Source organism: Prionailurus bengalensis, chromosome A1 (genome assembly GCF_016509475.1).
Source record: "Prionailurus bengalensis isolate Pbe53 chromosome A1, Fcat_Pben_1.1_paternal_pri, whole genome shotgun sequence".
NCBI lineage: Eukaryota > Metazoa > Chordata > Mammalia > Carnivora > Felidae > Prionailurus > Prionailurus bengalensis.
This window is the reverse complement of record NC_057343.1, coordinates 141416332-141442929: the sequence shown is the minus strand read 5'-3', so window position 1 is coordinate 141442929 and position 26598 is coordinate 141416332. Positions and strand designations below refer to the sequence as shown.

The window sequence follows — 26598 nt, the reverse complement described above, 5'->3', positions numbered from 1 at the left end:
TGGGGACGTTTGAAGGTGTTCTTTTACTTCTGGTGCCCTTAAAATTATGTCAACTCAGGCTATGGATCAATGTATAATAGTCCTAGGATGAGTCAAAACTAGTGTATAAATAATTACACTAGGGAAACTTACCATGTAGATCTTTCAGAATAGGTTTAAGTGGGGTAAGTCTGTAATAATGTACCTGGGTTTTTCATCTGCACTTCAAGTCACTTGACATATTCCAAAAATCAGTTCTACTCAAATTTTTAAAGTAATTCAATTTTATAACCAGTGTTTACACATTTAACAGTTGTTTAATAAGTTGAGCAATAAACAACAGGTAAAAAGTGTTCTTCTCCCTGCATAAAAGCCCATATGGTTAAAAAATCATTAGCAGTAACTTGTTAGCAAGGCTCTCACTTCTTAAACTGGTTTCTTTTCATTGTAGACTTTCATACATTCCTAGTGAAGCCACAAAGGGAAAATATGCCATGTATACGTTTGAAGTGCAATTATGCCAAGAGAGTCACAAACTGTTTTTTACTTGGTGGTGTGATAACGGGTACTCTGTTTTTTTTCTAAGCTTATGTATTTATTTTGAGAGACTGAGTGAGTGGGGGAGGGGCAGAGAGAGAGAGAGAGAGGGAAAGAGAATCCCAAGCAGGCTCCACCCTGTCCGTACAGAGCCCCATACGGGGCTCACACCCACGAACCGTGAGATCATGACCTGAGCCGAAATCAAGAGTCAGATACTCAACCAACTGATTCACCCTGACGCCCTGATAATGGGTACTTAAAGCTAGTTTTCCTTTGATATTTTTTTCTGAGTTTTCCGACTGTTCCCAAGATGAGAATTTAAATTTTCTATTTTAAATAAGAAAAAAGATAACAAACATTTCTTTGAAAAAAGAATGAGGTCACCTATCACGGAGGTGAGGATTTCCTCTGGGGCTGCTGTGCTGTCATTCAGTGTCCTGTCAGCTTGATGACACCAAGCAGACAAAGGGAGCAATGAGCTGCAGCAAGCAAGACCCGGGTCAGAAATATGAGTAAAAAGGTGAGGACCAGGCAGGAAAAGAGGAAAGCAGACACAAACAGGAAGCAAAGGCAAAACCCCAGAGGATCTTAATGCAGTTTAAACCCACATCAAGAAGACAGGAAACAAAAGACAAGTCGGCAGGGCTGAGAGAGAACTTTGCAGATCACACCAGGCCCAATGGGCTGAGGCAGCGGGATGGTAGTGCCTGGGTACCCAGGGGATCTTTCCACCTGGCTCCTGATCTATATACTCAGAACCTCTGACCTGCCTAATTTCCTGTCCAGTAATGACGATTCAGTACACTAGAAATGTTGCTGTATCCCCAGCCAGGATATATATAATGGCTGGATATGTATTTGTTCATTTCCAGCATCACTTCTAATTATCTAGTGGGAGCAAACCCATTGTACTTATTCAAGAGCTCTGCCACCTGGTTTCCAAACGCGTCTTGCCCAACAGAGCAGAATATTGGCCTCATTTGAGTGACCGTACCCTAAACCAATGAGAAAAAATGTTTTGATAAAAAACAGTAGACTAGGGGTGCCTGGGTGGCTCAGTTAGTTGAGCATTTGAAAAAACTGTAGACTAAAAAATAAAAAAACAAGAAAAAAAAAAGGAAAGAAAACAACTTTGGATATATGCCAGGAAGTAGCCGTACAGTAAGTTTATGACAGAGAAAAGTGAATAGCATTCTCCCAGGGAATGCTATTTATTGGGCAAACATTAAAGATCCTATTTAAGATCAGATCTGGTGATTGACAGGCTTGTTAGGAATCTGCTGAGAATGAGTAACAGTAATGGAGACTTCCATGATAAGTAACTGCCTGAATGAGAAAATAATCCTAGAAACTATACCAACATCTGCATACAAATGGCAAGAATAAGAAGGTGCCTTTTCTTTATTTACCAAGCTGTTGAAGCCACTGTTAAAACTATCACAAACACATTCGTAAATCTCAGGGCAGTTCTACATAATTTCTGTGGAATAACAGTGACATCACTAGGAAGGAACTTAGCACACCATTTCTTCATAAGCAGCTTAACATTAACACCCCAGGGGTCCACCTCAAGAAATCAATTTAAATTTGTCCAAGATACTCCAAGAGCATGCCACAGATTTGGAGATTAGCACTATGATGCGTGGATATGATAATGACATTAACTAATGGTAGCTAGCTTTCATAGGTCACAAAATCATTCTAAACTATGAAAAATATTTGACAAGGAATGTTGGGCAACACATCTGAAAATATTCCTCACAATAAGCATTTGTGCACAGAAAGCTTTTAGAAACACGGCTGGCATAATGATATACTAGCCACACATGAGGAGGCAGGCAGAGAATTGTTTTTTCCACCCCTGATTCTAAATTACAAGAATAAAAAGAAATTACGGAAAAGGCACCTAACATTTGGTCTATATTTGTGGCAGCTGTCATCTTCCAAAGAAATCTTGCAAGCACTGATCAGGGGGGAAAAGTCAAATTATATGACATAATCAAAATTCTTTTCTAGTAGGCCAGCAGTGCAATGACTTATTGTAGAAACCTTTTCCTTTGGAGAGGAAAAGAGCCAGGAAGAAGTTAATATAAACTTCTATGCAGAAGACTCTGCCAGGAAAATGACTTGTAGTGATAGAAACACAAGGCAGATGTTCTAAAAGAAATTTAAAATTTAATTAGACAAGAAGTCTTCCAGCCATTACCTGTGTGTATGCAAGACAACAGCCACAAAGTGGGTTTTTAGAATCGTCTTTGTTACCATCTAAAGATAACATTTCTTCCAGGCCAGTAAGATAAAAAATGATCTGTGAGCTAGCAGAATTTAAGCAATTCCAAAAATAAGGTAAAACAATTGCTTTAAAATAATGAATGTATCTTGATTTGATGAATTTGTATCAACTCCTATGCTGCTTCTTTATCCTTATGGTGCAAGTTCTATTGAGCAAAGGTCAAAAGAAACTATCTTTATATTGGACTTTACCAGCCTATGGTAAGAATCGAAGCTAAATGATAATTTAAGAGTACCAAAATTGTAATGACCATTAAAGCTGCTCATTTGATGTATTTTGGCTATATTTGTAAAGTAGACCATAACTCAAGAATGTGGTAACATATTATGAGATTCCCTAGAAGTTTCAACTTAAATTTTCTCAGTATACTTATAGGTCTTTAATTCATTTTCTGGTTTTCTATTTTGGATTAGATTTTAAAAGTTAGAAAAAGTATTTTTCAAGTTCAAGGACTGTATTTTTGTGCCAATTTAAAATATTTTGTGCTGGGGCACCTGGGTGGCTCAGTGGGTTAAGTGTCTAACTCTTGGTTTCAGCTCAGGTCATAATCTCAGTTGGTGAGTTTGAGCCCCACACTAGGCTCTGTGCTGGCAGTGGGGAGCCTGCTTGGGATTCTGTCTCCTCTATCTCTGACCTTCCCCCAATGGCATTGTCTCTCTCTCTCTCAAAATAAATAAGTAAACTTTCAAAAAAAATAAAATTTCTTGTGCCAAATTCACAACTCAATCCAATTAAAAAATTCTTCAGATTATTTTACTTAAATAAGATCCCTCTTCTAAAATAGAAATCCCAGTTCCATTTAAATCTACTTCCTAGACTTCTAGCTGTATTTTTTCCTCACCTCAATGCATGAATGCAATATATCATTCTTGGTATGTTTTTCCGGTCATAAACATCTGTTGTTTCTGGATAAAATATCTGGAAAATAAAAGAAACAATGTGTTCATTATGTTTTGCTTTTCATAGTTATTTTAAATCTCTCAGATGATGCTTTGATTGTCCTCGCTGTACTGTATTTACTTAAATTTAGAGGAACCTCTCAAATGTTGGTTCCTCTCACTCTACAGGCAAACCCAGCGCTCCACCTGGTCTCCCGTCTGACAGTACGCCCCCTAGTGGGCTCAGGAGAGTGAGGGGTTCTCAGGTGGCCACTCCAAGAAGGCTGCGCCCACAGGGCTAGGTGGGCAGCTTCAGTCCACGAGGAATGGGCTGATTCAGACTCTGCTTTCTGTAGCAGAGTCATTCTGGTGAGGGACCAGAGGTACCCAGCCTAAGAAGGGTATCCATGTTACAGCATTTTATTATAACACTAAAAACCTAGCTACACAGTTGTGTAAACAAATATGCACACACACAATACGCACTGATATTTTTTTCTTCTTGAAGGAATGTATTTTACCGGATAGAACCTGGAGAGTATTATCAAGTGTGAAAGAAACATTAGCTATAATCCCACTTTCCAGATTGTTACTACTATTAGCATTTTGGTATATATTCTTCGGTATGGGACTTTTAGTATGTTTCTCTGATTTTTTATGTTTATGTATGCATGTGAAAACAAAACTGTAATACTATTAGCCTATTTTGACGCACTTAGTAGAGCTTGACCATTTTCCATCCATTTTGTGAGAACATTCCTTTTAATGGATGTGTATGAACCTTTCATCTTTCTGAACAATAATTTAGCCAGTTCTCCATGGCTGAACTTTTTTTTGGCTCCCAATTTGTCCCTATTAAAAGTCACTGCAATGAACATCCCTGAATTTGCTGAACGCCTGATTACTTCTTTTGGATACACACCTAAATATGGAAGTACTGAATCGTTAAGTTTGAACACTGAGGCTTTTAATACACGTTTACACTACTTTTAAGCTTGAAACGAAAAGCTTGATAAGGAACAGATTTCACAATAGGGCATCAAACTTCTCTGTTCCTAAGCACCAAAAAATGGATAATTAGGCTGGAGGCTTCTAAGATTAAGATAAGCATACTAGCACTGCTGGCTTTCAGTAAATATTTTAGAAAAGGTGACATAAAAACTAAAATTAGGGGCGCCTGGGTGGCGCAGTCGGTTAAGCGTCCGACTTCAGCCAGGTCACGATCTCGCGGTCCGTGAGTTCGAGCCCCGCGTCGGGCTCTGGGCTGATGGCTCGGAGCCTGGAGCCTGTTTCCGATTCTGTGTCTCCCTCTCTCTCTGCCCCTCCCCCGTTCATGCTCTGTCTCTCTCTGTCCCCAAAATAAATAAACGTTGAAAAAAAAAATTAAAAAAAAAAAAAAAAACTAAAATTAAATCATGATTCATATGGTAGCAGTAGACATTCAAGTGCAGTTTTCTATGAGACACTGAAAAAAGCTGAGAAATTAAAGAAGCAAAGTTTCCTTGGCCACAAATGTATAGCCACTCAGGGCTTCGAGCAATGGCTGTAGCCTAGGAAATTTCAAAGGTCTTTTCAACTTTCCTTTAACACATTTGCTTTTCAAGCGTTAGCCAGAAGAGGATTCCCCATTCCGAAGAACGTGACCAGGTTGAAAGTTCCACTACGGAAAAAGAAGATCATCACAACTCCCCATTCCCTTTCCTTTAAACAACCTTTTACATTTCTTTATGTCTTCTACATAGAAATACATATTTATATAAATACTGTTTCATCTCTTTTAGAAACCCTTTATGAATTGGTCTTCTTTTGACAGTAAGATGGGATCAATTTATTTAGCTCACCAGAACATTTTATTCATTACTGTATCCCCAGCACGTAGCACGGTGCTGAGCAGAGAGGAGACACTCAGTATTGATAAGTGAAGGCATTAATAGGAGTCAAATACATCAGCCAATATACTATTGGACTCTCATACTTGCAATGAGAGTATGCAATCACTTCATAAAAATCAGTGTTAAAACAGAATCTGCTACATGGAACTCTTATTTGGCTTAAAATTAAGGAGAACCTGGTCTAACACACACAACTGGAAAAGGTTTAAATCCAATCTATGAAACCTAACAAAATTATCCTAACTTAAATAACGGTGCCTCATACCAAAAATCCGATTTGAATTTCTTTATTAATCTGTTTACCTACCCAGTTAGTACATGCTAAATGACAATCTAGAACTATGAGTTCTGAATTCTAACTGGTGCCCAGAAGGGAACAGCATTTTAGGAGAAGGGAAAGTAATTTGATTAAAAATCAAAGAATCCATCAATATTGACTATTCTGAGATAAAATATGCTGAGCTAAAACAGTTATGAGCACAGATATATTGAAAATAGGCATTCATAATTTGCGTTAAGGAATCTCTTGTTTTTGTTGTGGTGCGTGTTTTGAATTTAAACCTTGACAAATAATAATAACAAAAACAACACAGGTCTTACATCAGTAACATGTCTCCTTACCTTCAAGCGGGACCACTCCTATACCATTTCTTTAAAACAGCTATACAGAATAATCAACAGAAAGGGTTCTACTATCGACACATACAAAAACCTGATGGATCCGGAGGGCATTGTGCTTACTGAAAAAGTTGATCTCCAAAGATTACCTACTTACGACTCCATTTTTAACATTCTTAAAATGACCAAACTATAGAAATGGAGAACAGATGAGTGGTTGCCAGGGGACAGAGCTAGGGAAATGAAATGACAAGTCCCACTCCTCCATGGTATCTGTATCTTAATTGTGGTAGCCACACAAATACATTCATGGAAGAAAACAGTATGGAAACACACTCACACCTGAATGCATCTAAAAATGGTGAAAAAGAAGTAAAGTCTGTAGCCTAGTTAACCAATGTGAATTTATTATCTTACTATTGTTACTAGATGTCACCAATGGGGGAAGCTGAACGAAGGATATACACAGATGTACTATTTTTGCAACTTCCTGTGGTTCTATAATTATTTCAAAATAACAAGTTCAAGAAATAACTCAACAATTTCTAACAAATGTAATTATTTCCTCATTTCCTCTACTTGTCTATTTGTCTCTCAGGCTTAAGGGCACCTGCTCTTTCAATCTAAGAAGCTCTGAATATTTGCAGAATTTTATTTGGGACAGCTATTTCAAGAGTCAGGGCTGTAACCCAGTAGCTTTTAACATTTAAAGTGAGAATATGATTTATAACAATACTTTCTAAAAATACCTTTATCGCGATAATTTAGAGAGATACAATCTAGACTAAGATAATACATTATATAAAGTACATATGGCAACACAAAAAAGGAGGTGACTATTTTAAATCAACTATCTACCTGTAAAGCTTGTTCTGACCTTGTTTCATTTATACACAGTTACACCTAGCTGCTCTCAATTTGTATACACACTTAATTCTGAGTTCTTGTCATAGATTACTTTGTATAGGCCTTTCCATATTCCTGTTTAGTCCTCACATTTGTCATGCCTGAGGCAATAAGGCCATCTGCTCCATTAACATACCCCAGTATACGAAGTCCTTTTTCATAATGAGGAGTTTGCAATGACCCCTTTTGGCTTCCCACTTCAGGCTTACCTTGGGTAGACCAATAGACTCCATTGCTCGTAACCACTGGACTGTATTATCTGTGTGTCGAAAATGGAGGCCGGATTTCTAATGCAAGGATGGGGAGAGAGGAGAAGAAGGGACCACGTCAAAAGTGAGTCATTTGTAACAACTTTATTTCATTAGCAGGATGTTTTCCAATTGTATTTCTCCTAAAATAGAGTTATTAAATCATAAAGTAACTGGAGACACAATAAAGGAGACTAGGCTATCTCAGCAACACTGTTTATAATAGACCATTCCAATTTCCACGATTCACATATTTGAGGTAACTCTGAACTAGAATCTCAAAGACCATTTAATGTCTAGCACATGCCTAAGGATGTTTTATGAGACACGTGTGCACAAGCATGCACGCACACATACACACACACGGTGTCAAGATTTTGCCAACCACGGCTGAAAAAACTAGCAACTTCAAGAAAAACGAGATTTTTAGAAGATTAAATGTCTTTTTTCCTGGTTTCTGGTTTTGGCAAAATATTTTTTCCAATCATAAATATGATTTCTGTAGAAAACCTGGAAAACACACAAGAATACAAAGATGAAAACAAAAACCATCCCACAATTCAGAGGTATATTGTAGTATCTCTTCCTCCTATAATTATTTAAAAATTTTTAAAAATGTTTATTTATTTCTGAGACAGAGAGAGAGAGAGAGAGAGAGAGAGAGAGAGAGAGAGAGAATATGAGCAGGGGAGGGGCAGAGAGAGAGGAAGACACCGAATCTGAAGCAAGCTCCAGGCTCTGAGCTGGCAGCACAGAGCCTAATGCGGGGCTTGAACTTGTGAACTGCGAGATCATGACCTGCGCCAAAGTCAGATGCCCAACCATCTGAGCCACCCAGGTGCCCCTCTTTCTCCTACAATTATTTAAAAAGGTTTATTTATTTGAGAAAGGGAGAGACAGCATGGGCAGGGGAGGGGTAGAGACAGAAAGTGAGAGAGAGAATCCCAAGCAGGCTCCATGCTATCAGCCCAGAGCCTGACACAGGCTCGATCTCACAAAACGTGAGATCATGACCTGAGCTGAAATTGAGAGTTGGACACTTAAATGACTGAGGCACCCAGGCACCTGTATTCCTCCTATAAGTTAATCCTAACCTTTGCCTTGTGTAAGAAGTAAACCTTCAGTGGAAATGTTTTACAAGAACTTTTTCTACCCACACAATGAGAATAGGCTTTCTAGGTCTTCCGTTTTTCTTTACAATCTTCATCAGCCACCATTTTATTTTTTTTCTGCCCAGTCTATAACTATGGTATCCTTGCCTGTATCTAATGAAGTTTTATCAGGTAATGAAATGTTGGGAGCTTTAACACTACCTTGTGTTTTTAATTAGCTAAATGAGTAGCATAATGTTATGTATTTTATTTTACATTTTAATAACTGTAATTACAGCAAATTTCATCATGTAATATTCAACAGCCGATCATCACATTCATAAAGCCTGGCTCTTCCCATCTTCTGTGACTTTCTACAGTCAAATAATTTATATATCAGAAAGTATTTTTGTTGCTGTTAGACTTTACAAAGCCTAAGTGAAATTAACATTTGATAAATGTTTATGCCTTTTTAATAGTGGCCATATTGGACTCTGTGTGGCCAGAGATTGGACTCTGGTGTGCCAAGCACTGTATGAAAATTATCTCTAATTTTCCATGAATCACTGAGTTCTACTCCTGAAGCCCAGACTATACTGTATGTCAACTAACTTGAGAATAAAAAAATAAAAAATAAAAAAAATAAAATTATCTCTAATTTTCAAAACACTTTGCAAGGCAATTATCATTTCCCAGTTTTTAGAGATGAGGAAACCTGAACCAAAAAGATGAACTATTTTGCCTAAGATCAAATTAAGTGTGTTGAAATGAGATTCAAGATGAAGTCTCCCTTAGTCTGAAAATCTTCCTTTTGCTAACATTCCCCAATGTTAGAGCATAGGAACTCATGATGGTGGGATTATTCTCTAGATGGAAAAAATCAGCACTTACTATGACATCACTAGAGGCAGGAGAGGCAAAGGGAGAGGGAAGAGGGGTGAGAGGGAAAGAGGGAGGAGGTCGGGGAGAGAGAGGGAGCCTAGAGGGTGAAGGGTCAGGTGGTAGAGTCTGAGGGTGACTTAGCACAAACAACTTTTGCAGAATACAAACAGTTGTCAGACACAGCCACTCTGACCATGGAGGGAGGAGATGGGAAAAACCCACAATCATCACATCAAGATAGAGAAGAGAGGGGCATCTGGCTGGCTCAGTTGGTTGGGCATCTGATTCTTGATTTCGGTTCAAGGTCATGATCCCAGGGTCATGGGAGCAAGTTCCGTGTTGGGCCCGGCATGAAATGTGGAGCCCGCTTGAGATTCTCTCTCTCTGTTTTCTCCCACTCTCCCCCACTCGCTTTCACCCTCTAACAACCACAAAAAAGACAGAGAAGAGGGCCCTAGGCACCACAAATTAACTCAATGTCCCACTATTCCAACTAAGATGGAACGACCGTTTTGATGGATGACAATGTAGTCTTCATTCCATCTCTCACCTCCTACATAAAAATTACCAAAACACCAAACTGATCCTGCTTCCTGACAACACCTCAAAGGTAACTGGTCCTTGCTTCGCTAAATCCGTGTTAGCATCACCAGTACAAGCCCAAATCTACACGAAGCCTCTACTTTATCCTCCTCATAGTCCCATAGGTATGCATTTTTTTTCCTTGCCCCAAGTTAAATAAACTTAATTTTATTTGCCCCTTGTTTGAAACTTGGTTTCAGGGGGGAGGGGGTCTTCACCTGGGCGGGCTTCAACAATCCAAACCATGAAACAGACACCCCCATCCATTTAGTGGTCTTACTAGCTAGGTAACCTCAGGAAAGTTACAAATCTCTTTGAACCTTGATTCCTCAGCCATAAGATGGGTATAGTATGCTTCTTTGAGCAGAGGAGATTAAATGAGAATATGCATAAAGCAGTTAGTTGTGAAGTACACCAAAAAGGCAATAAATACCAGTTTATTATAGTTATTATACGCTCTAAGACTAGACTCAAAACTTTTATTCACCTTAAGATCAGAAAAAGGTTTAGTGCTTCATGTAAGGGGCACTGAACGAAAGCGTGCTTATCTTGATCCTATTTCTACAGTAAATAAAATGACAGATCTCAAATCCTTTATCCATTTTAAACATCTGAAGAATGCTGACTTCAGAATCCTATGGGTACATATTTAAGAAGCAAAGTTCAGTGAGTAACATGCATTAACATCTTCAAGTTACTATATTTACTTCAGTTAGAACAAAAATGGTCTTCTACACACTTAGGCTCAAAATACTCTTTAAATAATTTTTTTTTAATGTTTTAAATTTATTTTTCAGAGAGAGAGAAAGAGAGAGACAGGGTGTGAGCCAGGGAGAGGCACAGAGAAGAGAGAGACACAGAATCCCAAGCAAGCTCCAGGCTCTGAGCGGTCCAGTGCAGAGCCCGACACGGGGCTTGAACCCACAACTGTGAGATCATGACCTGAGCTGAAGTCGGACACTTAACTGATTGAGCCACCCAGGCACCCCTAGGCTCAACATAATCTTAGTCCATTATAACCACTTTCACCTGTCTCCCTTCTTTCACCAATTCTACATATTTCTATCAGACTAGGTGACAGGTCTATAGTCCTATTTAGGAAAGGATTGTTAGTGTCCATCCACCTAATTTCTTCCAGATACTGGATCAGAAAGTAAATGCTGATTTTCTACTGCTGACCTATGTCACCAGCAAATAAGGTTATTCTAGCTTAAATGGAATAGATGAGGAATTATTTAAGTCTTCTTTGGATGGTAACTTCTTACACAAGAAAATCAAAGCACTTTAGAACAAAGAGATTGCTTAAAAGCCAATAATTATTTTGATTTGCTTATTTTATGGAGAAGGAACTCTCTGTCAGGCACTGTAACAAGTACTTTGCATGGATGATCACATTATTTTCCTTACAGTATCTGTACAAAGGTTCAGACTATTATTAGTAATACCACTTTAAAGCTGAGGAAACCAAGACTCACAGAGGCAAAGTTAGTGATGAAGCCAGTCTCTGAAGTACTCTGATTTCTACAGCTTACTACTACTAACCACTGTATATGCATTTCCTACCTAAGGCTCACTTCAGTAGTCAACATCTATTATAAGTCTACAACTATCAGTGCTGTATTTGAACAGATATTGTTTTCTGTCCTTGAACCTCATCAAGCTCAAGGAATGCCCATCTCTCTCCCCTCCTCTTTCTCTCGTCCATCCTAGCCACCTTGGGAACACCCACTGATCTTTAAAGCGCCCAACATGGAAGCCTTGGCCTCTTCGCCGTCCTACCCCTTTAGAACTGGCGCTCTCTCCTTGGTCACATCCCACTGGCCGGCCACCCAGACATCCTCTCTTCACTGCCCTCTACCCATTTCTACCACGTTTGCAGGTTATTTTCCCTCTTGCATCCATTTAATTCTCGTCTGTGCAGGCCACTGTTACCAGTCACTTGGGCTGAATTATCCCCTCATCGGACTGCCTCACCCTCATCCTCCCATTTCTTCTCCACATGGCAGCAGACTCATCTTTTTTTTAATGTTTATTTTTGAGAGAGAGACAGACAGAGAGAGGGAGCAAGCAAGCAAGCGAGCAAGGGAGGGGCAGAGAGAGAGAGAGAGAGAGAGAGAGAGAGAGAGAATCCTAAAGCAGGCTCCAGCTCCGAGCTGTCAGCACAGAGCCGGACATGGGACTCGAACCCACGAACTGTGAGATCATAACCTGAGCCAAAGTCGGATGTTTAGTCAACTGAGCCACCCAGGCGCTGCCAGACTCATCTTTTTAAAGCCATGATGTCTCTGTTTAACATTTCAATGGCTTCCTCTGTAGTAACTTAGGATGAAATCACAGATCTTCCAGCCTGGCTGTGTGATCTGTCTCTGCCTCCATCCTGGTGTCATTTTTCACCACTGTCTCTCACCGCAGCCTTTCAGCCACTCCATTTGTCTAAGTTCTTTTCTTCCTCGAGTCTCTCAAAAACAGGTTCCTTCATCTCTGGACTGTACTCCCCACTCCCCACCTTTAAAGCTGCACATGGATGATTTTCCTCTCATTTTTCCTGCCTTAGAGTAAATAAACATCTCTTCAGAGAAGCTCATCTTCTGTCTGTGGCTACCTGTCAACAACAGTGGCTTTAATTCCTTCCTTCATATACTCATCACAACTCACAATTGTGTACTCGCTTATAACTTGTCTCCTCAAGCCTAAGTGCCATGAAATCATGTCTGCCTTGCTCACCACGCTGCCTCGTGTGCCCAGAACAGTTCCTGGTACAAGCAGGTATTGTAAGCACCGTACAGATAAATAAGTTCTACCCCGTATGTGTTTCTATCATAGTACTTTATCTTCTTTCCCTGTAACTTCATTAAAATGTGTTATATTGTTTGTCTACCATTGGAGCAGTGGTTCTCAAAGCTAGGTAGTACATAAGCATCACCTGGGATAATTATTAAGCGTGTAGCTTCCTGGGTCCCTGGCCAAGAGACCCTGCCTGACTCAACAGTCTCTGGTGGGCCCAGGAGCCCACATTTTTACACACAGGCATCAAGTGACCCTACCGGAAGTCTGAGCATCATACTTGACGGAAGAGTATCAGACTCCAAGCACCTCCAGTATCAAAGCACAGAAGGAATGGGGTCCTTAGGCTTATTTGAAACTACTTTCTCTTTTCTTTTCTTTTCTTTTCTTTTCTTTTCTTTTCTTTTCTTTTCTTTTTACTAAACAGCTCTTTCCCTTGCACCTACTATCCTACTATGGGCTACAGTCTACTCTGTTCACTGAGGACACTGCACGGACAACATACATGGTCCCTGCCTTCACGATAAAGGTCATCATTAAGGTACACCATGCTGCATCGAAGAGAGACAGTGTCAGGGGTCATAGCACACACGGCATGGTCACATTACTGCGACCTGGAGTCAGAGGTAGGGGTGGCCAGGGAAAGGGCACTCATCATTAGAAGGTTTAACTCTACTACCTAGGTCACCTTTGTAACCTTAATGAGGGGCCAGGGTTGTACATAAGCTGGCGAACAAAGAGGATGGGATGGCAATGAGAGTTCTGATCGGCTCAACTCAGAGCCATCATTGCCCAAACTGAGGCCTTCAGAGTTCAGGGACAGAGCCTGTGCCTCGAGACACAGCGCCTAATGGGCAGGTCGTATTTTATGGCTGCAGTCTAAGCAGACGCTGCAGTGAGAGCCCACACTCACTGAACTCATGGTTTCCAGAAGGCTTATCAAAGGGGTGGGCCTGTGTTAACCTGAGTTCCCTTGTGTCTCAGTCCCATGACTGGGTGCTCCTTGCCAAGGGCTTTAGTCCTACAGAACCCAAGAACAGGAAGTTAAGTCTCCTGTTCACGAATATCTGACTCCTTTCAATTTTGTAAAATGAAGGAAATGGCCTTAACGTTTTATGATTATGTGGTAAATCACTAGAAGTTTCTTTTCAAAGACATTAGGCCTTCTCAGAGATTTAATAAAAGGGGGGAAAAGGTGGGGGAGCACCTGGGTGACTCAGTTGGTTAAGCATCTGACTTCGGCTCAGGTTATGTTCTCACGGTTCATAGATTTGAGCTCTGCATCAGACTCTGTGCTGATAGTGCAGAGCTTGCTTCGGACCCTGTGTCTCCCTCTCTTCCTGCCCCCTGCCCGGCTTGTGCTCTCTCTCTCAAAAATAAACAAACATTAAAAAAAAAACTAAAAAAGAAAAAGGAAAAAAAAAAAGCCTCCTTTCTCCAGTCAATCAACAGAAGGGTAGTCTCCACTGGTCCTGTATTTTTTCCCCACATCACAGCTGGCACCAACCTGCTCCCCGCCCCCCCGATGCTATTTCCCTTCTCTCTGCCCCTCTCCTAGTATCATCCCTTCTTCTGTGTATCTGTTTTCCAGGGCCCGATGGGCAGGAGTTGCAAACACAATACTTCCATCTCTCTTAAGGTTTTGTTCAGGAATGTCATCACCTGCCTGTGCTCCACAGGTATTTCATTTTGTAACAAGAGACTGGAAGTACTTCCCCTGTCCCAAAGAGAAGTGCTATTCATTCCAATAGTAGGCTCTCTGATGCCAGGAGGAAATAGCACCTGTATGAGTTGCCTTGAGAGGGTCCACAGTTAGGCTGTGGACAAAGTTGTATTCAAAGGTGTATGGTGTGCCAAGAGGAGAAACGAATTAGCCCAGCCTCTGTTCTGAGGCTCCACGGAGGATCTTGCTGGCCTGATTCTCACTACTCCCAATGTCAAAACAAAATACCCACAATTCCCTTTCAGGACAGGCTAGAGCCAAGCCCAACCTACTACCCTTTAAGTCTGTCATCAAATCTACACAACTGTTAGTAGAAATAGGCCTAGGGCTTGGTAATAATCCTTCTAGAAGCAATGAAGAAAAAGACGAATCGTGCTGCAAAATGTGGACAAACGTTAATTTATTTTGTTGTGTGGGGATACAAATATTTTTTTTCTGTTCTTTTTGGAACTAAAATAAGTATTTTTCAAAATTAAAAAACAGTAACTTTGCCTGACTAAATCAATGATTCAGTAAAGTCTTGTGAAAGGCTAGCATAATAAGTTAAAGGCTGGGGTAAAACACATGACTTGATAAAGTCAAAAGTACTTTAACAAACACAAACATTTTTTTTCCTAACATTATCCAAGGCAGAAACTTCTGCTCAGTTATCTTTTAGACTAGAATATGAAAACAAACGCAGAAGATTTCTCAATTCCTCTTCTCTATGGTTAGCCCAAATAGTAACTCAAACATTTGCTCTGAATTAAATACACATATTTTATCTATGTATCTATGTATCTGTCTATTATAATTTATTGCCAGGTTAGCTAACATACAGGGTATACAGGGTATTCTTGGCTTCAGGAGTGGATTCCCATGATTCATCGCTTACAAACAACACCCAGTGCTCATCCCAAGGGCCCTCCTCAATGCCCATCACCCATTTTCCCTGCACCCCAAGGCCCCCACACCCATCAGTCCTCAGTTTGTTCTCTGTATTTAAGAGTCTTTTATAGTTTGCCTCCTCTCTATTCGCAACTATTTTTTCCCTAAATATACACTTTTAAAAAATAAATCTTGTTTCAATAACAACTGAAGGGTAGTGTGAATCATTCAATTAATGGGAAAGCATTCCATTTTCAACTAAGTGTTGTCCCTGCAATTTTAAGACAAGGAACTTTTTTTTTTTTTAATTTTTTTTTCAACGTTTATTTATTTTTGGGACAGAGAGAGACAGAGCATGAACGGGGGAGGGGCAGAGAGAGAGGGAGACACAGAATCGGAAACAGGCTCCAGGCTCTGAGCCATCGGCCCAGAGCCCAACGCGGGGCTCGAACTCCCAGACCGCGAGATCGTGACCTGGCTGAAGTCGGACGCTTAACCGACTGCGCCACCCAGGCGCCCTGACAAGGAACTTTTAAAGATACTAGACAATCTGCAGCTAAAAAAAAAAAACCAAAAAACAATACAAAGATCTAAATAGGGTTGACCCTTGAACAACACAGGTTCGAATTGCGTGGGTCTCACTTATATGCAGATTTTTTATCAATAAATGTACAGTACTATAAATATATTTTCTCTTCCTTATGATTTTCTTGATAACATTTTCTTTTCTCTACCTTATTTTGTTATAAGAATACAGTATATAATACATATGACATACAAAATATGTGTTCATCAACTTATCTTATTGGTAAAGGTTTCTAGTCAACAGGAGGCTATTGGTTAAGTTTTCGGAGAGACAAAGGTAAATAGAAAAATTAAATGAGTACTGTTTTCTAAATCCCTTCTTAGACACTTTGCAGAAACTCATTTAAATTTTCTGTAAGTAATGTCAATATAGAGTATTCTGGTCTTTGATTAACAGAGTCAAAAGGTGAGGTTCTGTAAAGTTGAACAGCTCACTCTCTTTCAGGAAAAAGCATTTGAAGGCACATCTGATTATAATGCTCCACCTCTTCCAACAAATCCCGGAATCGGAACTGATAATCAAACGCAACCGAGTGAATAAGCAGACAACCCAAGCAGATGGACACCTTCCCCTGTAAGATTAAAGAAGATCTCCCCAATCCCTCTTCAGTTCCCATATTCCCTTTTTTCCCACAGAGGCAGGATTGTAGTTGGAAGGATGTAAATTAAGAGTGTCGGTTAAGGTTACTTTCTGAAAATAAATGACCATAAAATAAATGACACATACACACATAAGTTATATTCGGATTTCTGACTGCATTGGGAGGGGCATCCCTAACACCCTCTTTGGTCAGGGGTCAATTGTACAACAGATTAAGAAAATAAAGAATCGCATTTCAAAGCAGCTTTGGAAATCCTGGCCCAAAGTGCACAAGAAATCACTTACTCCAGGAGAGAATACCACACACTTAAAAACTCCTTTTTGAAGACACATTTAATGGAGGAATCATTCACGTTGGTGTTTGCCTTTTTCTCCTTCATTTCTTAATGGAAAATGTCAAACATAATGTTGATGAAACAGAGTTAATGAACTCCTATGTACCCATCATTCAACCTCAACAATAATGAACTTACGGCCAGTCTTGAATCTCTTTCCATCCTCCTCCTGATTACTGTGGAGCAAATCCTAAATATATCACACTGTCTGTAAATATTTAGACATGTGTCTCTAAAATGTCATTTTTAAAATTAAGACTATTGTTTATTTTGGTTTTGTCTTCTCCCCCGTGTACACTCCCAAATTAGCCATGAAATAATTAAAATTGGTTGCCTACAAAAAAATTAGTCTTATTTTGTTTTAAGCATTAAATGGAACAGAATTCCTACTTGACTACTCAAAATTATTATTCATTGGATCACATTGGCCCTAACTCTTTGGGGCCACAAGTTCAAGTCCCAGCTGGGTACTTTACTCCTTGATGAGAACAAGGGAGCTAATAAACTGAGTTGGTGGCAGAAAAAAGAGGGTAGAGTGCCCTCACTTTTACATTTACTGGTACTAATAAAAATGACCTCCATGAAGGAAGAATGGGGCGGGGAGTCTGGGAAGCCCCACACATCAGATGTGTCTCAGTCTCAGCCCAAAAATAGAAACGCTCTGCTTTGAAAACTGCTGCTGCCTCAGGAATCATTATTAACAGGCTTCAAACACCAAGGACATCCCCTCCCCCCATTCCACAAAATCCTTGTACAAACACCCAGAGTAAACGCAGGGAAAGGAAATTAAATACTGAACTTTCACTTTTAGATGGGAGCCAAAACCAATTAGATCTCAGTTACCTTATAACGTGTTTGTTCCACATCATAGATCTTTTTCTCTGATACCATTTTTGGGGCAAAGAACTTGGCTAACTTTGCAAGGTAAACTCCATTCCGGAGCCCTTCTTCCAGTTCAGTGGTTGGTGGCAATTCTTCAACTAAGCAGACTTCCATCCACCTAGAAGGATGAAAAAAAACAAAACAAAAAACAAAACCTTCAAGTGACTCCAGTTGGGTAAGTCTGTGTAGATGAAGAGACACAGCACCTCGGTACATCTGCTGGAGACATTAAAAAAGGGAGCACGATCTGAAACATCTTTAGCTGTCTGGGATGGGAAGAGAGAACTTTCTGGGTGGGCCAGGATTCAGAATACAGTATGAACAAGGGGGACTCAAAGCCCAGAGCCACCAAACTCAGTTCCATGCCAGGGCTTGTCAGCTTCACCTTTGTCTGAGTCTCTGCCAATTTTCTTCTGTGGCAAAGAGTAAAATGGCCAAACCATTTTGTACGGGTGGAATTTGTCTGCTGACATGAAAGAAAATGTAATTCCAGGTTTATGAACCCAAAGTGGAGGAGATTTTTGTAGGGCTGATGCCTTGGGGAAAGCACAGCCCAAGGTCTGGTAAAATCTGCAGCTTGTCTCTGTTGTCCAGAAATGACTACCAGAGAAGGTAAGAAGGTGTGGAAAGGGGCATCAAAAATTCAAAAAGTTTTCTTCAAATAATATATGTTCCTTTTTCCAATACTAGGAAATTATTACAACTTTCTTACTTTTGCAGGAAAATGCAGTATTTACTGAATTATGAAAAAAATATCTCAGAAAAAGATCAGATTAAATCTTAGGACATTGTGCCAGTACTGTAGAAAAGAGAGCACCGAGGTCATTACAGGCTCAAGGACACACAGTGGGAGGGGAGGCTGGGCCAGCTCACATTTCAGGCTGGTGTGTTGAGAATTTGCCAGACTTATAAAGATAATCCTATTTCTATCTGTTCTCAAGTAACTATTAACCTACCGTAAGATCCAAGAGGTAGACGTGCAGGTGTTCGGCACAGGAGCCCCCACCTTTGCCATCGATCCACAAACAAACTATTAGTATGAGTACCGTACCTATACGGCCAGTCCCTGCCTAAAGACCATTAACACATCCGCAGGTGATCTTATCAACATTTGGCACAAGAGAACACTGTTCTGCAATATTAACAAATGATCCTGATCCAAGCAGTGAATGTTGTAAAATATCTTAACTGCTTGTTGGCAACATCTTTTAAAAGCTCCGAGAACCCCTAATAAGCAATGGATATTTACTGACCGCTTATTAAGCACTGTAAAACATAGAATATATGAGAAAAATACCAACATAAAAATATAAACAAATATAAACATAAACATGCCTTTAAAGGGCATTGAGTATAATTGAAAAGGCAATGCAATTCCAAGGAAAAACCACAGAATCATATAAGAAAGTTTATTATGCCCGATGCTACATGCTAGTGCTTAAGATTAAGGCTGGGAGGGGTGCCTGGGTGGCTCAGTCAGTTAGGCCTCTGACTCGTGGTTTCAGCTCAGGTCATGATCTCATGGTTCATGGGATCAAGCCCCTCCCCCAGCTCTGTGCTGACAGCACGGAGTCTGCTTGAGATTCTCTCTCTCCCTCTGCCCCTCCCCCACTGGTGCACATGCTTATGTTTGCACACGTGTGCACAGTCCCTCTCTCTCTCTAAAAATAAACAAATTAAAAAAAATTAAGGCTGGGAATAAAGGAGGGTGATTAGTTCATCACTGGACTAATGAGGGAGAGCGCTAAAAAGGTGATGGGACTTGGATCTGGCCTAGAAAAATAGAGTATTTGGGAAGGCAGAGAAGTGCTAGAAACCGGGGAGCAAGACAGGATAAACGCACAAAGGAAACATGGCTGAGTCATGGAGAAAACCCACACAAGACTTTGGGCTTCTGGGGCTCATGGAGAGAAAGGAAATGAGGCTGAATATACCAAGCCAGGCTCTGGAGCATCTAGCACAGGAGAAGTGTTGTTATCTGTGGCCAAAGGAAGCAGGGAGCTCCTGGCAGCTTCGCAGCTGAGGAGTGACACGCTGACAGTGGTAATTAGAGAAAATTCATCTTGTATGATGGATGCCTGGAGACAAAGCGCTCTGTCAGGCCTTTCCCATTGGGAAGAACTGAGGGACTGGATTAGATGGGAAGAGATGGGAAGGTGGAAAGCCAGCAGACATTTTGAGAAAGCAGTAACAGGACTTGGTGACAGTTTAGAGAAGGAGGTTAAAGGAAAGGAAAATATTACCAGGTGGGGCCTGGTGTGAAGAGAGCTCTCTGCATGGGGGACACAGCCCATGACCACTGTCTGACCCCAAGTATGTCCCCTAAGCTCTAGGGGCCTGCTTTCTCCTCTGCTAAAGGGATAGGGAATTAGAAGGATGGGATGATGAGGTTCTTCTCACAACCTAAGATCCTAGGGAGACTGTGAAACTGAGAGAATAAGCAACTGGTAAAACAACACGAAGACCTTGACTTTCACATATCACATATGAGGGATATAAGGGATATGGGGTATATGTGAGCCTTGCTTCAAATCACGGAGGTAAGAGTACCACAAGGTTGAGAAATTTTTAAAAAATTAAGCAATAGATGATAATGTTGCTTTTTAAATAAAAATCTGGCCAAATTAAAAACCACAGTAGGCCAATTTTCTAATCTTTCTTTTAATTTATATTTTAGTTAGTTAACATACAGTGCAGCATTGGTTTCCAAAGTAGAGTTCAGTGATTCATCACTTACATACAACACCCAGGGCTCATCACAACAAGTGCCCCTGTGAGGCCAATTTTCTAAGTGACATAAATTACAAATCAAGGTATTATGCTAATTCATATAAAAACACAATCTGTTTTTGAATAATTAGCTTGGAAATTTAAGAAATTGCATTTCACACAATATATAGTTGCTTTATCACCATTCTGGGATTGGAGTATATGTGTCAGGAGTGGGGGAGAGGTAACCTTACAACTGGTTGTGGAAGGGGTTAAATTGACAATAGGGAGCAAAGGGCAGGAAGTTAAAATAAAAAGTGAAATACGGTATTTTAGACTTGTGCTTGTTAAAAAAAAAAGATAGTCACACTTAAAAAAAATTTATCGTGAGAGAGAGAAAGAGCATAAGCAGGGGAGGGGCAGAGAGAGGGAGGGGGAGAGGGAGAGAGAGAATCCCAAGCAGGCTCCACGTAGTCAGTGCAGAGCCCAATGTGGGGCTTAATCCCATGATCTATGTGATCTTGACCTGAGCCTAAACCAAGAGTTGGATGTTAAGTGTCTGAGGCACCCAGGCGCCCCCGCACTTATTTCCGTCTACACTCGAATATATGTGCAGTTGGCTTCAAATACTAAGGATACCAAAAAGTTGGGTTAGCTACAGCCTATTTAAAACGCAGCCACTGCTAATGCTTATCACATTATGAACTACTCAAAGCAAAAGCCATCTCTTCTGCTTGTTTATAGACAATCCCTTTGTGCCTGGCAATGTGTTTACACATAGTAGGTAGCCGATAAATTGTGATTTGATGACAGATTCTGAGTGCGTCAGAAAAACTTTTCCAAGCATCACAACTGCATCATAAAATCTCCTAGGACACTGCCAAAGATTTTTGAAGCATTAGGCATCAATGGAGGTATCTCCTTTTTGCTGCCTTGGAAGTTAAATGATGCCATTATCAATGGTAACTCATATTTAACACACTGTTTTGTGCTAGAACCTGTATTTAATACTTCATGGGAATTATCACTTAATCCTCAAGATCACTTCATAAAAAGGTGTTATTAGGATCACCATTTTTATTCATTCATTCATTCATTCATTCATTCATTTTTAATGTTTATCTATTTTTGAGAGAGGGAGGGAGGGAGGGACAGACAGAGAGAGACACACACACAGAATCCGAAGCAGGATCCAGGTTCCAAGGTGTCAGCAGAGAGCCCATATGGGGCTCGAACGAATGAACTGTGAGATCATGACCTGAGCGGAAGTTGGAGGCTTAACCAACTGAGCCACCCAGGCACCCCAAGGATCACCATTTTTAGATGATAATCGGAGGCTCGGAAAAGCCCAATGCCACACGACTGGTAAGTGAAAGACCTCAAAAAACTGCCAGGACCTCTGCTCCTCTAATTCTAACTTTCAACTTCTCGTGACTCACCCAGGCTACTTCCAGAGCAGCACTAAGATTCCCATGGTTTGGAGACATACACGCTGCCGCCACTTTAGTGTAAGGTCAGAGTTGAGTCAATTTCCTGGGGATTCATTCATCCTCTTACGATTCCCTCTTGGTCACCTGTCTTGAAACGATGAATGGCAAAAGGCACGGGCTGCCTCTCGTGGTTGCCGTTTCAAGCAGGGATTGGGTATGGGAAGCTGAGTGCCTCTCCAAATGGAGTTACTTCCTAGAGAACTCCCAGAAGCCTAGACAAGATCTCACAAAGTCTTCTAAAATATACTACTTGGAAACTCAATTATTGGTGTACGATTAATAAAAATTGGCTGATACCAAGACTATTCTCCTGAGACAGGTGGCAAACCCTGACAAAATAATCAGATAGACTGGCTAGTTAACCTTGTTCTGACTGTATTAAAATACCTCACAACGAAGCAGAAACTATAGTATGCAAGCTTCTAAACTAGCATACGGTCATGTGGGCTGAATATCCTTTTGATCTACTTTTCAAAAGTATAAGGAAAGAACTTGGAACAGCGATACCCAATGGTTCATTCCAGAAGTAAGGAGACAGCTAGGAGTGATTGCTGACCAGGGTCCACATTTCCCAGTCCCACACTATCTGTTTGGGGTCAAGTGGCTGGGTTGTGATCACAGAATATGAGAGGAAATGATGTGCATTGCCCCGAGGCTTGCCTCAGGAATGTCTCCCATAGATGAGTTCCACTATCTCTTCTGCTGTCTGTGAGCAGGATACCACAACTCATGAAAGCAAAGTCAAAGAACTTCCCTCAGCCTGGCTCCCAAATAACTGCGGTAAAGAAGTGCCTGTGCTCCCTCATTGTTGTCTTACATTACTGAGTGTTACAGGAGCGAGAACTGAACTTCTATTGTCAACTCAACTCAGTGGTTGATCTGTTAAAGAAGCCAGTGTTACTGAGCCAAACCAACAAAAATCCTAAGTGTGATTTTTACGGTCTGTTGTTATCAAACTTCCTACAACAAGCACAATGTAGAGACAATTGGCCTGATGTTCAGGAAACGTGTCTCTGTGAGCAGGAGCTGGATGTACCGGAATGGTCTTAGTCCACGAGCCTAAAATCGGAATGGAATTCAATATGACAGTATAATTACATAATATGATTTTATTAGCCATTTTACTGAGAAATAATCCATACACCATACACACATCCATTTAAGATGTGCAGTGCAATGATTTTTAACTTACAGGGTTGTGAGATCATCATCAATTTGGGAACATTGTCATCACTCCAAAAAGAAACTCGACAACCATCAACAGTCACTCCCCACTTACCCTGTTAATCCCAACCCACTAATGTACTTTCTATTGATATGCCTATTGTGTACATTTCATATAAATGCAATTCTACAATATGTAGCCTTTAGTGACTCGCTTCTTTCATGAGCATACTGTTTTCAAGGTTCATCTATGGTGTAGGATGTATTAATACTGCATTCTTCTTTATGGGTGAATAATATTCTGCAGTATGGCTATATCTAAGATTACATCAGTTTATTGACATCTGAGTGTTTCCCACTTTTTGGCTATTAAGAACACTGCTACTAACCTGTACACTAACATTAGTGTACAAGTTTTTGCATGGACAGAGGCTCTCGTTTCTCTTGGTTATACACCTAGAAGCGGGATTTCTGGGTCCTAAGGGAACTTTGTGTTTAGTCTTTTGAGGAACTTCCAGATTGTTCTCCAGAGCAGCAGCAACATTTTATATTCCCACCAGTAGTTTAAGAAGATTCTAATTTCTCCACATTCTTGCCAATACTTAGCTGTCTTTTTGATTATAGCCATCCTAGTAGATGCAAAGTGGCACCTCATTCTGGTTCTTTTCATTTCCCTGATGGCGAATGATACTGAAAATGTTATACACTTATCACCCATCTGTATATCTTCATTAGAGTAATGTCTATTCAAATCCACTGCCCATGTTTTACCTGGGTTATCTTTTCATAATGGAATTATAAGAGTTCTTTATATATGATATACAAGTCCCTTATCAGATAAATGATTTGAGTGTCTCTCTTCATTTTGGGTATGTGTTGTCTTTCTACTTTCTTGATGTTGTCTTTTGAAGTACAAAAAGGTGTTTAATTTTGACGAAGTCTCATTCATCCATTCTTTTGCTGCCTGTACTTTTGATGGCATAGCTAAGAAACCATTGCCTAACTGAAAGTCACAAACACCTAGGTCTTCTTCTAAGAGCATTATAGTTTTAACTTTCACATTTAGGCTTTTGATTCATTTTCAGTGATTTTTTTTTTTGGTAAATTTTGAGAGGTAAGGGTCCTCTCAAAGAATTCATTCTTTTGCGTGTAGATTTAGAGTCGTCCCAGCACCATTTGTTAAAAAGACTATGCTTTCCCCCCATTAAATTGGCATCCTTATTAAAAATCAATTGACTGTCAATGTAAGAAGTTATTTGTAGACTCCTGATTCTATTCTAATGATCTATGTATGGATGGTTTACATATGGATAAGACATGAAGTATGCACACAATAAAATCAAGCTACAAAGACCTCCTGTCGTCAAGAGCCTGGAGCTTGTCTTTAAAATCAACCTAAAAACCCTCGCAAATGAAAACCAGAGTTGGCCTGTTGCCCTTGTACTGTTCTTCCCTGGTCCTTCTACTGATTACTCCTATTGAGCCACAACACCAGTATGTGAACGTCTCATCCCAAAGCAAAAGTCAAAGTTATTTCTTATGAGAATCTGAAGAGCCATTCTAGAACTTCATCTTCCTTTTCAGGACGAAGGCACTACTTTCCTATCCATGTGATTCTTCTCTTTTCTCTCTGTAGGGAAAGTTCAGATCACTCGCTAGGGACAGAGAAATTAGAAGTAAGAGGAAAAGGAATTTTCCTTTTTATCATTTGAGCAGCTTCTCAATTTTTTTTCTTTTTAGGTTAAGGCCAAAAAGAAAAATAACAAACGCCATTTTGTCTTGCAAGAGACCAAAAAAAACAAAAACAAAAACAAAAACAAAAACCTTATAGAAACCATGAGACAAATGGTCCATCCTACTGTCCTAACTTGTGCCTTGCAGAACATATGAAAGTTGTTTCACCGAGGCATTTGCTAACTGAATTGTTATTCAGGAAATCACCAACTATAAATTTTGGTCTCTATCATCCAGCACTGTATGGAAGAAACGTCCCAAAAGGACAATTGCTGGCCACAAAAGAAAAACTGTGTGTTTTTTCCCTGCACAAACCTTATTTTAAGGCAGGGTCTAGTTGTACGAACTTTCAAGTATTACAAGTCAATTCATCTCCCTAAATGTTTTGAAAATCAGCTTATGAGGTATTTAAAAAAAATAAAAGCAAAGACCAGATATTTTAATACATCTAGTGTAAGTGGTCCCTTTTGTGCCATTGGGAAGTCAGATGTCAGGAGGACTGGATTAAACTTTCATGGTCAACCTTTCTCATTTGCTGGAAGCTGATGCAAAATGGTGACCCCAATTCTATCAGCCTTATTAGCACAAGTGAACAGGGATGTAGGAAATCACACACTGTAAAACTGAGCCCCATCCTATGCTCATACAATGCTTATTTAGTTCACTGTAAGAAAATGACATGGGGAATGTAAAAAAAAAATGCGTGAATTGTTTCCTTTAAAACACAGACATACAGTACCATGAGAACAATCAGTAGGTGACTCCACATCTAGCAGGAATGGGGCAGACGTCCTTGGATGTATTTCTCACTCTCCTCTTGAGGAAGGAGAGGATACAGCAAAATCTACTAAGTCTGGCAAGCATTTCCCAAACTGTGTTCCACAGGACGCTGGCTCCATGAGATACTACCAGTGTCCTGGGAGGAACGGGGACGGGGGGGCAATTAAATTTTTAAAATGCTGCATTCGGGGTGCCTGGGTGGCACAGTCGGTTAAGCGTCCGACTTCAGCCAGGTCACGATCTCGCGGTCCGGGAGTTCGAGCCCCGCGTCAGGCTCTGGGCTGATGGTTCAGAGCCTGGAGCCTGTTTCTGATTCTGTGTCTCCCTCTCTCTCTGCCCCTCCCCCGTTCATGCTCTGTCTCTCTCTGTCCCAAAAATAAATAAACGTTGAAAAAAAAATTTAAAAAAAAATGCTGCATTCTATATCCTCTCTGGAAGATTCCTAAGTGGCAGTAATACTATGCCAAAAGCTCAGAGAATTCCTGAAGTAGGAAGCCAAGTTTAATTTCCTTTAACCTAATGTTCCCCACGGTTTTGGGCCACAAAACCCCTTTTTCCTTGAACACTTAGCAACATTTCATGTAATGAAAGAAATGGCAGGCAAGTGAAAGATGCAGTACAATTTGCTAAAACTGTGGCATCGGGGGTTACACTTTCTGGGTGCAAATTCTAGTTGCAGCACAACATCACTGAGCTGTCTGGAAAACAAAGAGACTTAAAAGTGTCTGTCCTCTAGGGGGGAGGGGCTACTGTATGGAGTTAACGAGAATATGTGTACAACGTTCGGCACTGTGCCCAGCACTCAGTAAGCACCTAGCCCACATTAACCACAATTCTTAGCCTGTCCTCCAGTTTGACTATGGTCCATTTCCTTACCACACATAACCTTGAGAGGTTTAGTCCAATTCATACTTTTAAGAATCTACTACTGTTTCAAGGAGAGGATCAGGCAAAGCCCCTCAGTTTACAGAGCAGAGTCTCAGATTATCACTGATGTTGGGATGCCAAGAGTTCAAAGTTGTTTTGCGAATTCAG

At 40.3% G+C, this 26598-nt stretch overlaps 1 protein-coding gene across 3 annotated transcripts in view; it reads right to left on the bottom strand.

The window, feature by feature from the left end:
* The window catches only part of IQGAP2 (IQ motif containing GTPase activating protein 2), a 296761-nt gene that overhangs the window by 133601 nt on the left and 136562 nt on the right, over positions 1-26598 (bottom strand). For all 3 annotated transcript variants that reach the window (XM_043592352.1, XM_043592373.1, XM_043592363.1), the window contains exons 3-5: positions 17648-17804; positions 7316-7393; positions 3654-3730 (exon numbers count right to left, since the gene is read on the bottom strand). In XM_043592352.1, the coding sequence (XP_043448287.1) occupies positions 3654-3730; positions 7316-7393; positions 17648-17804 (312 nt within the window). The remainder of the gene's footprint in view (positions 1-3653; positions 3731-7315; positions 7394-17647; positions 17805-26598) is intronic.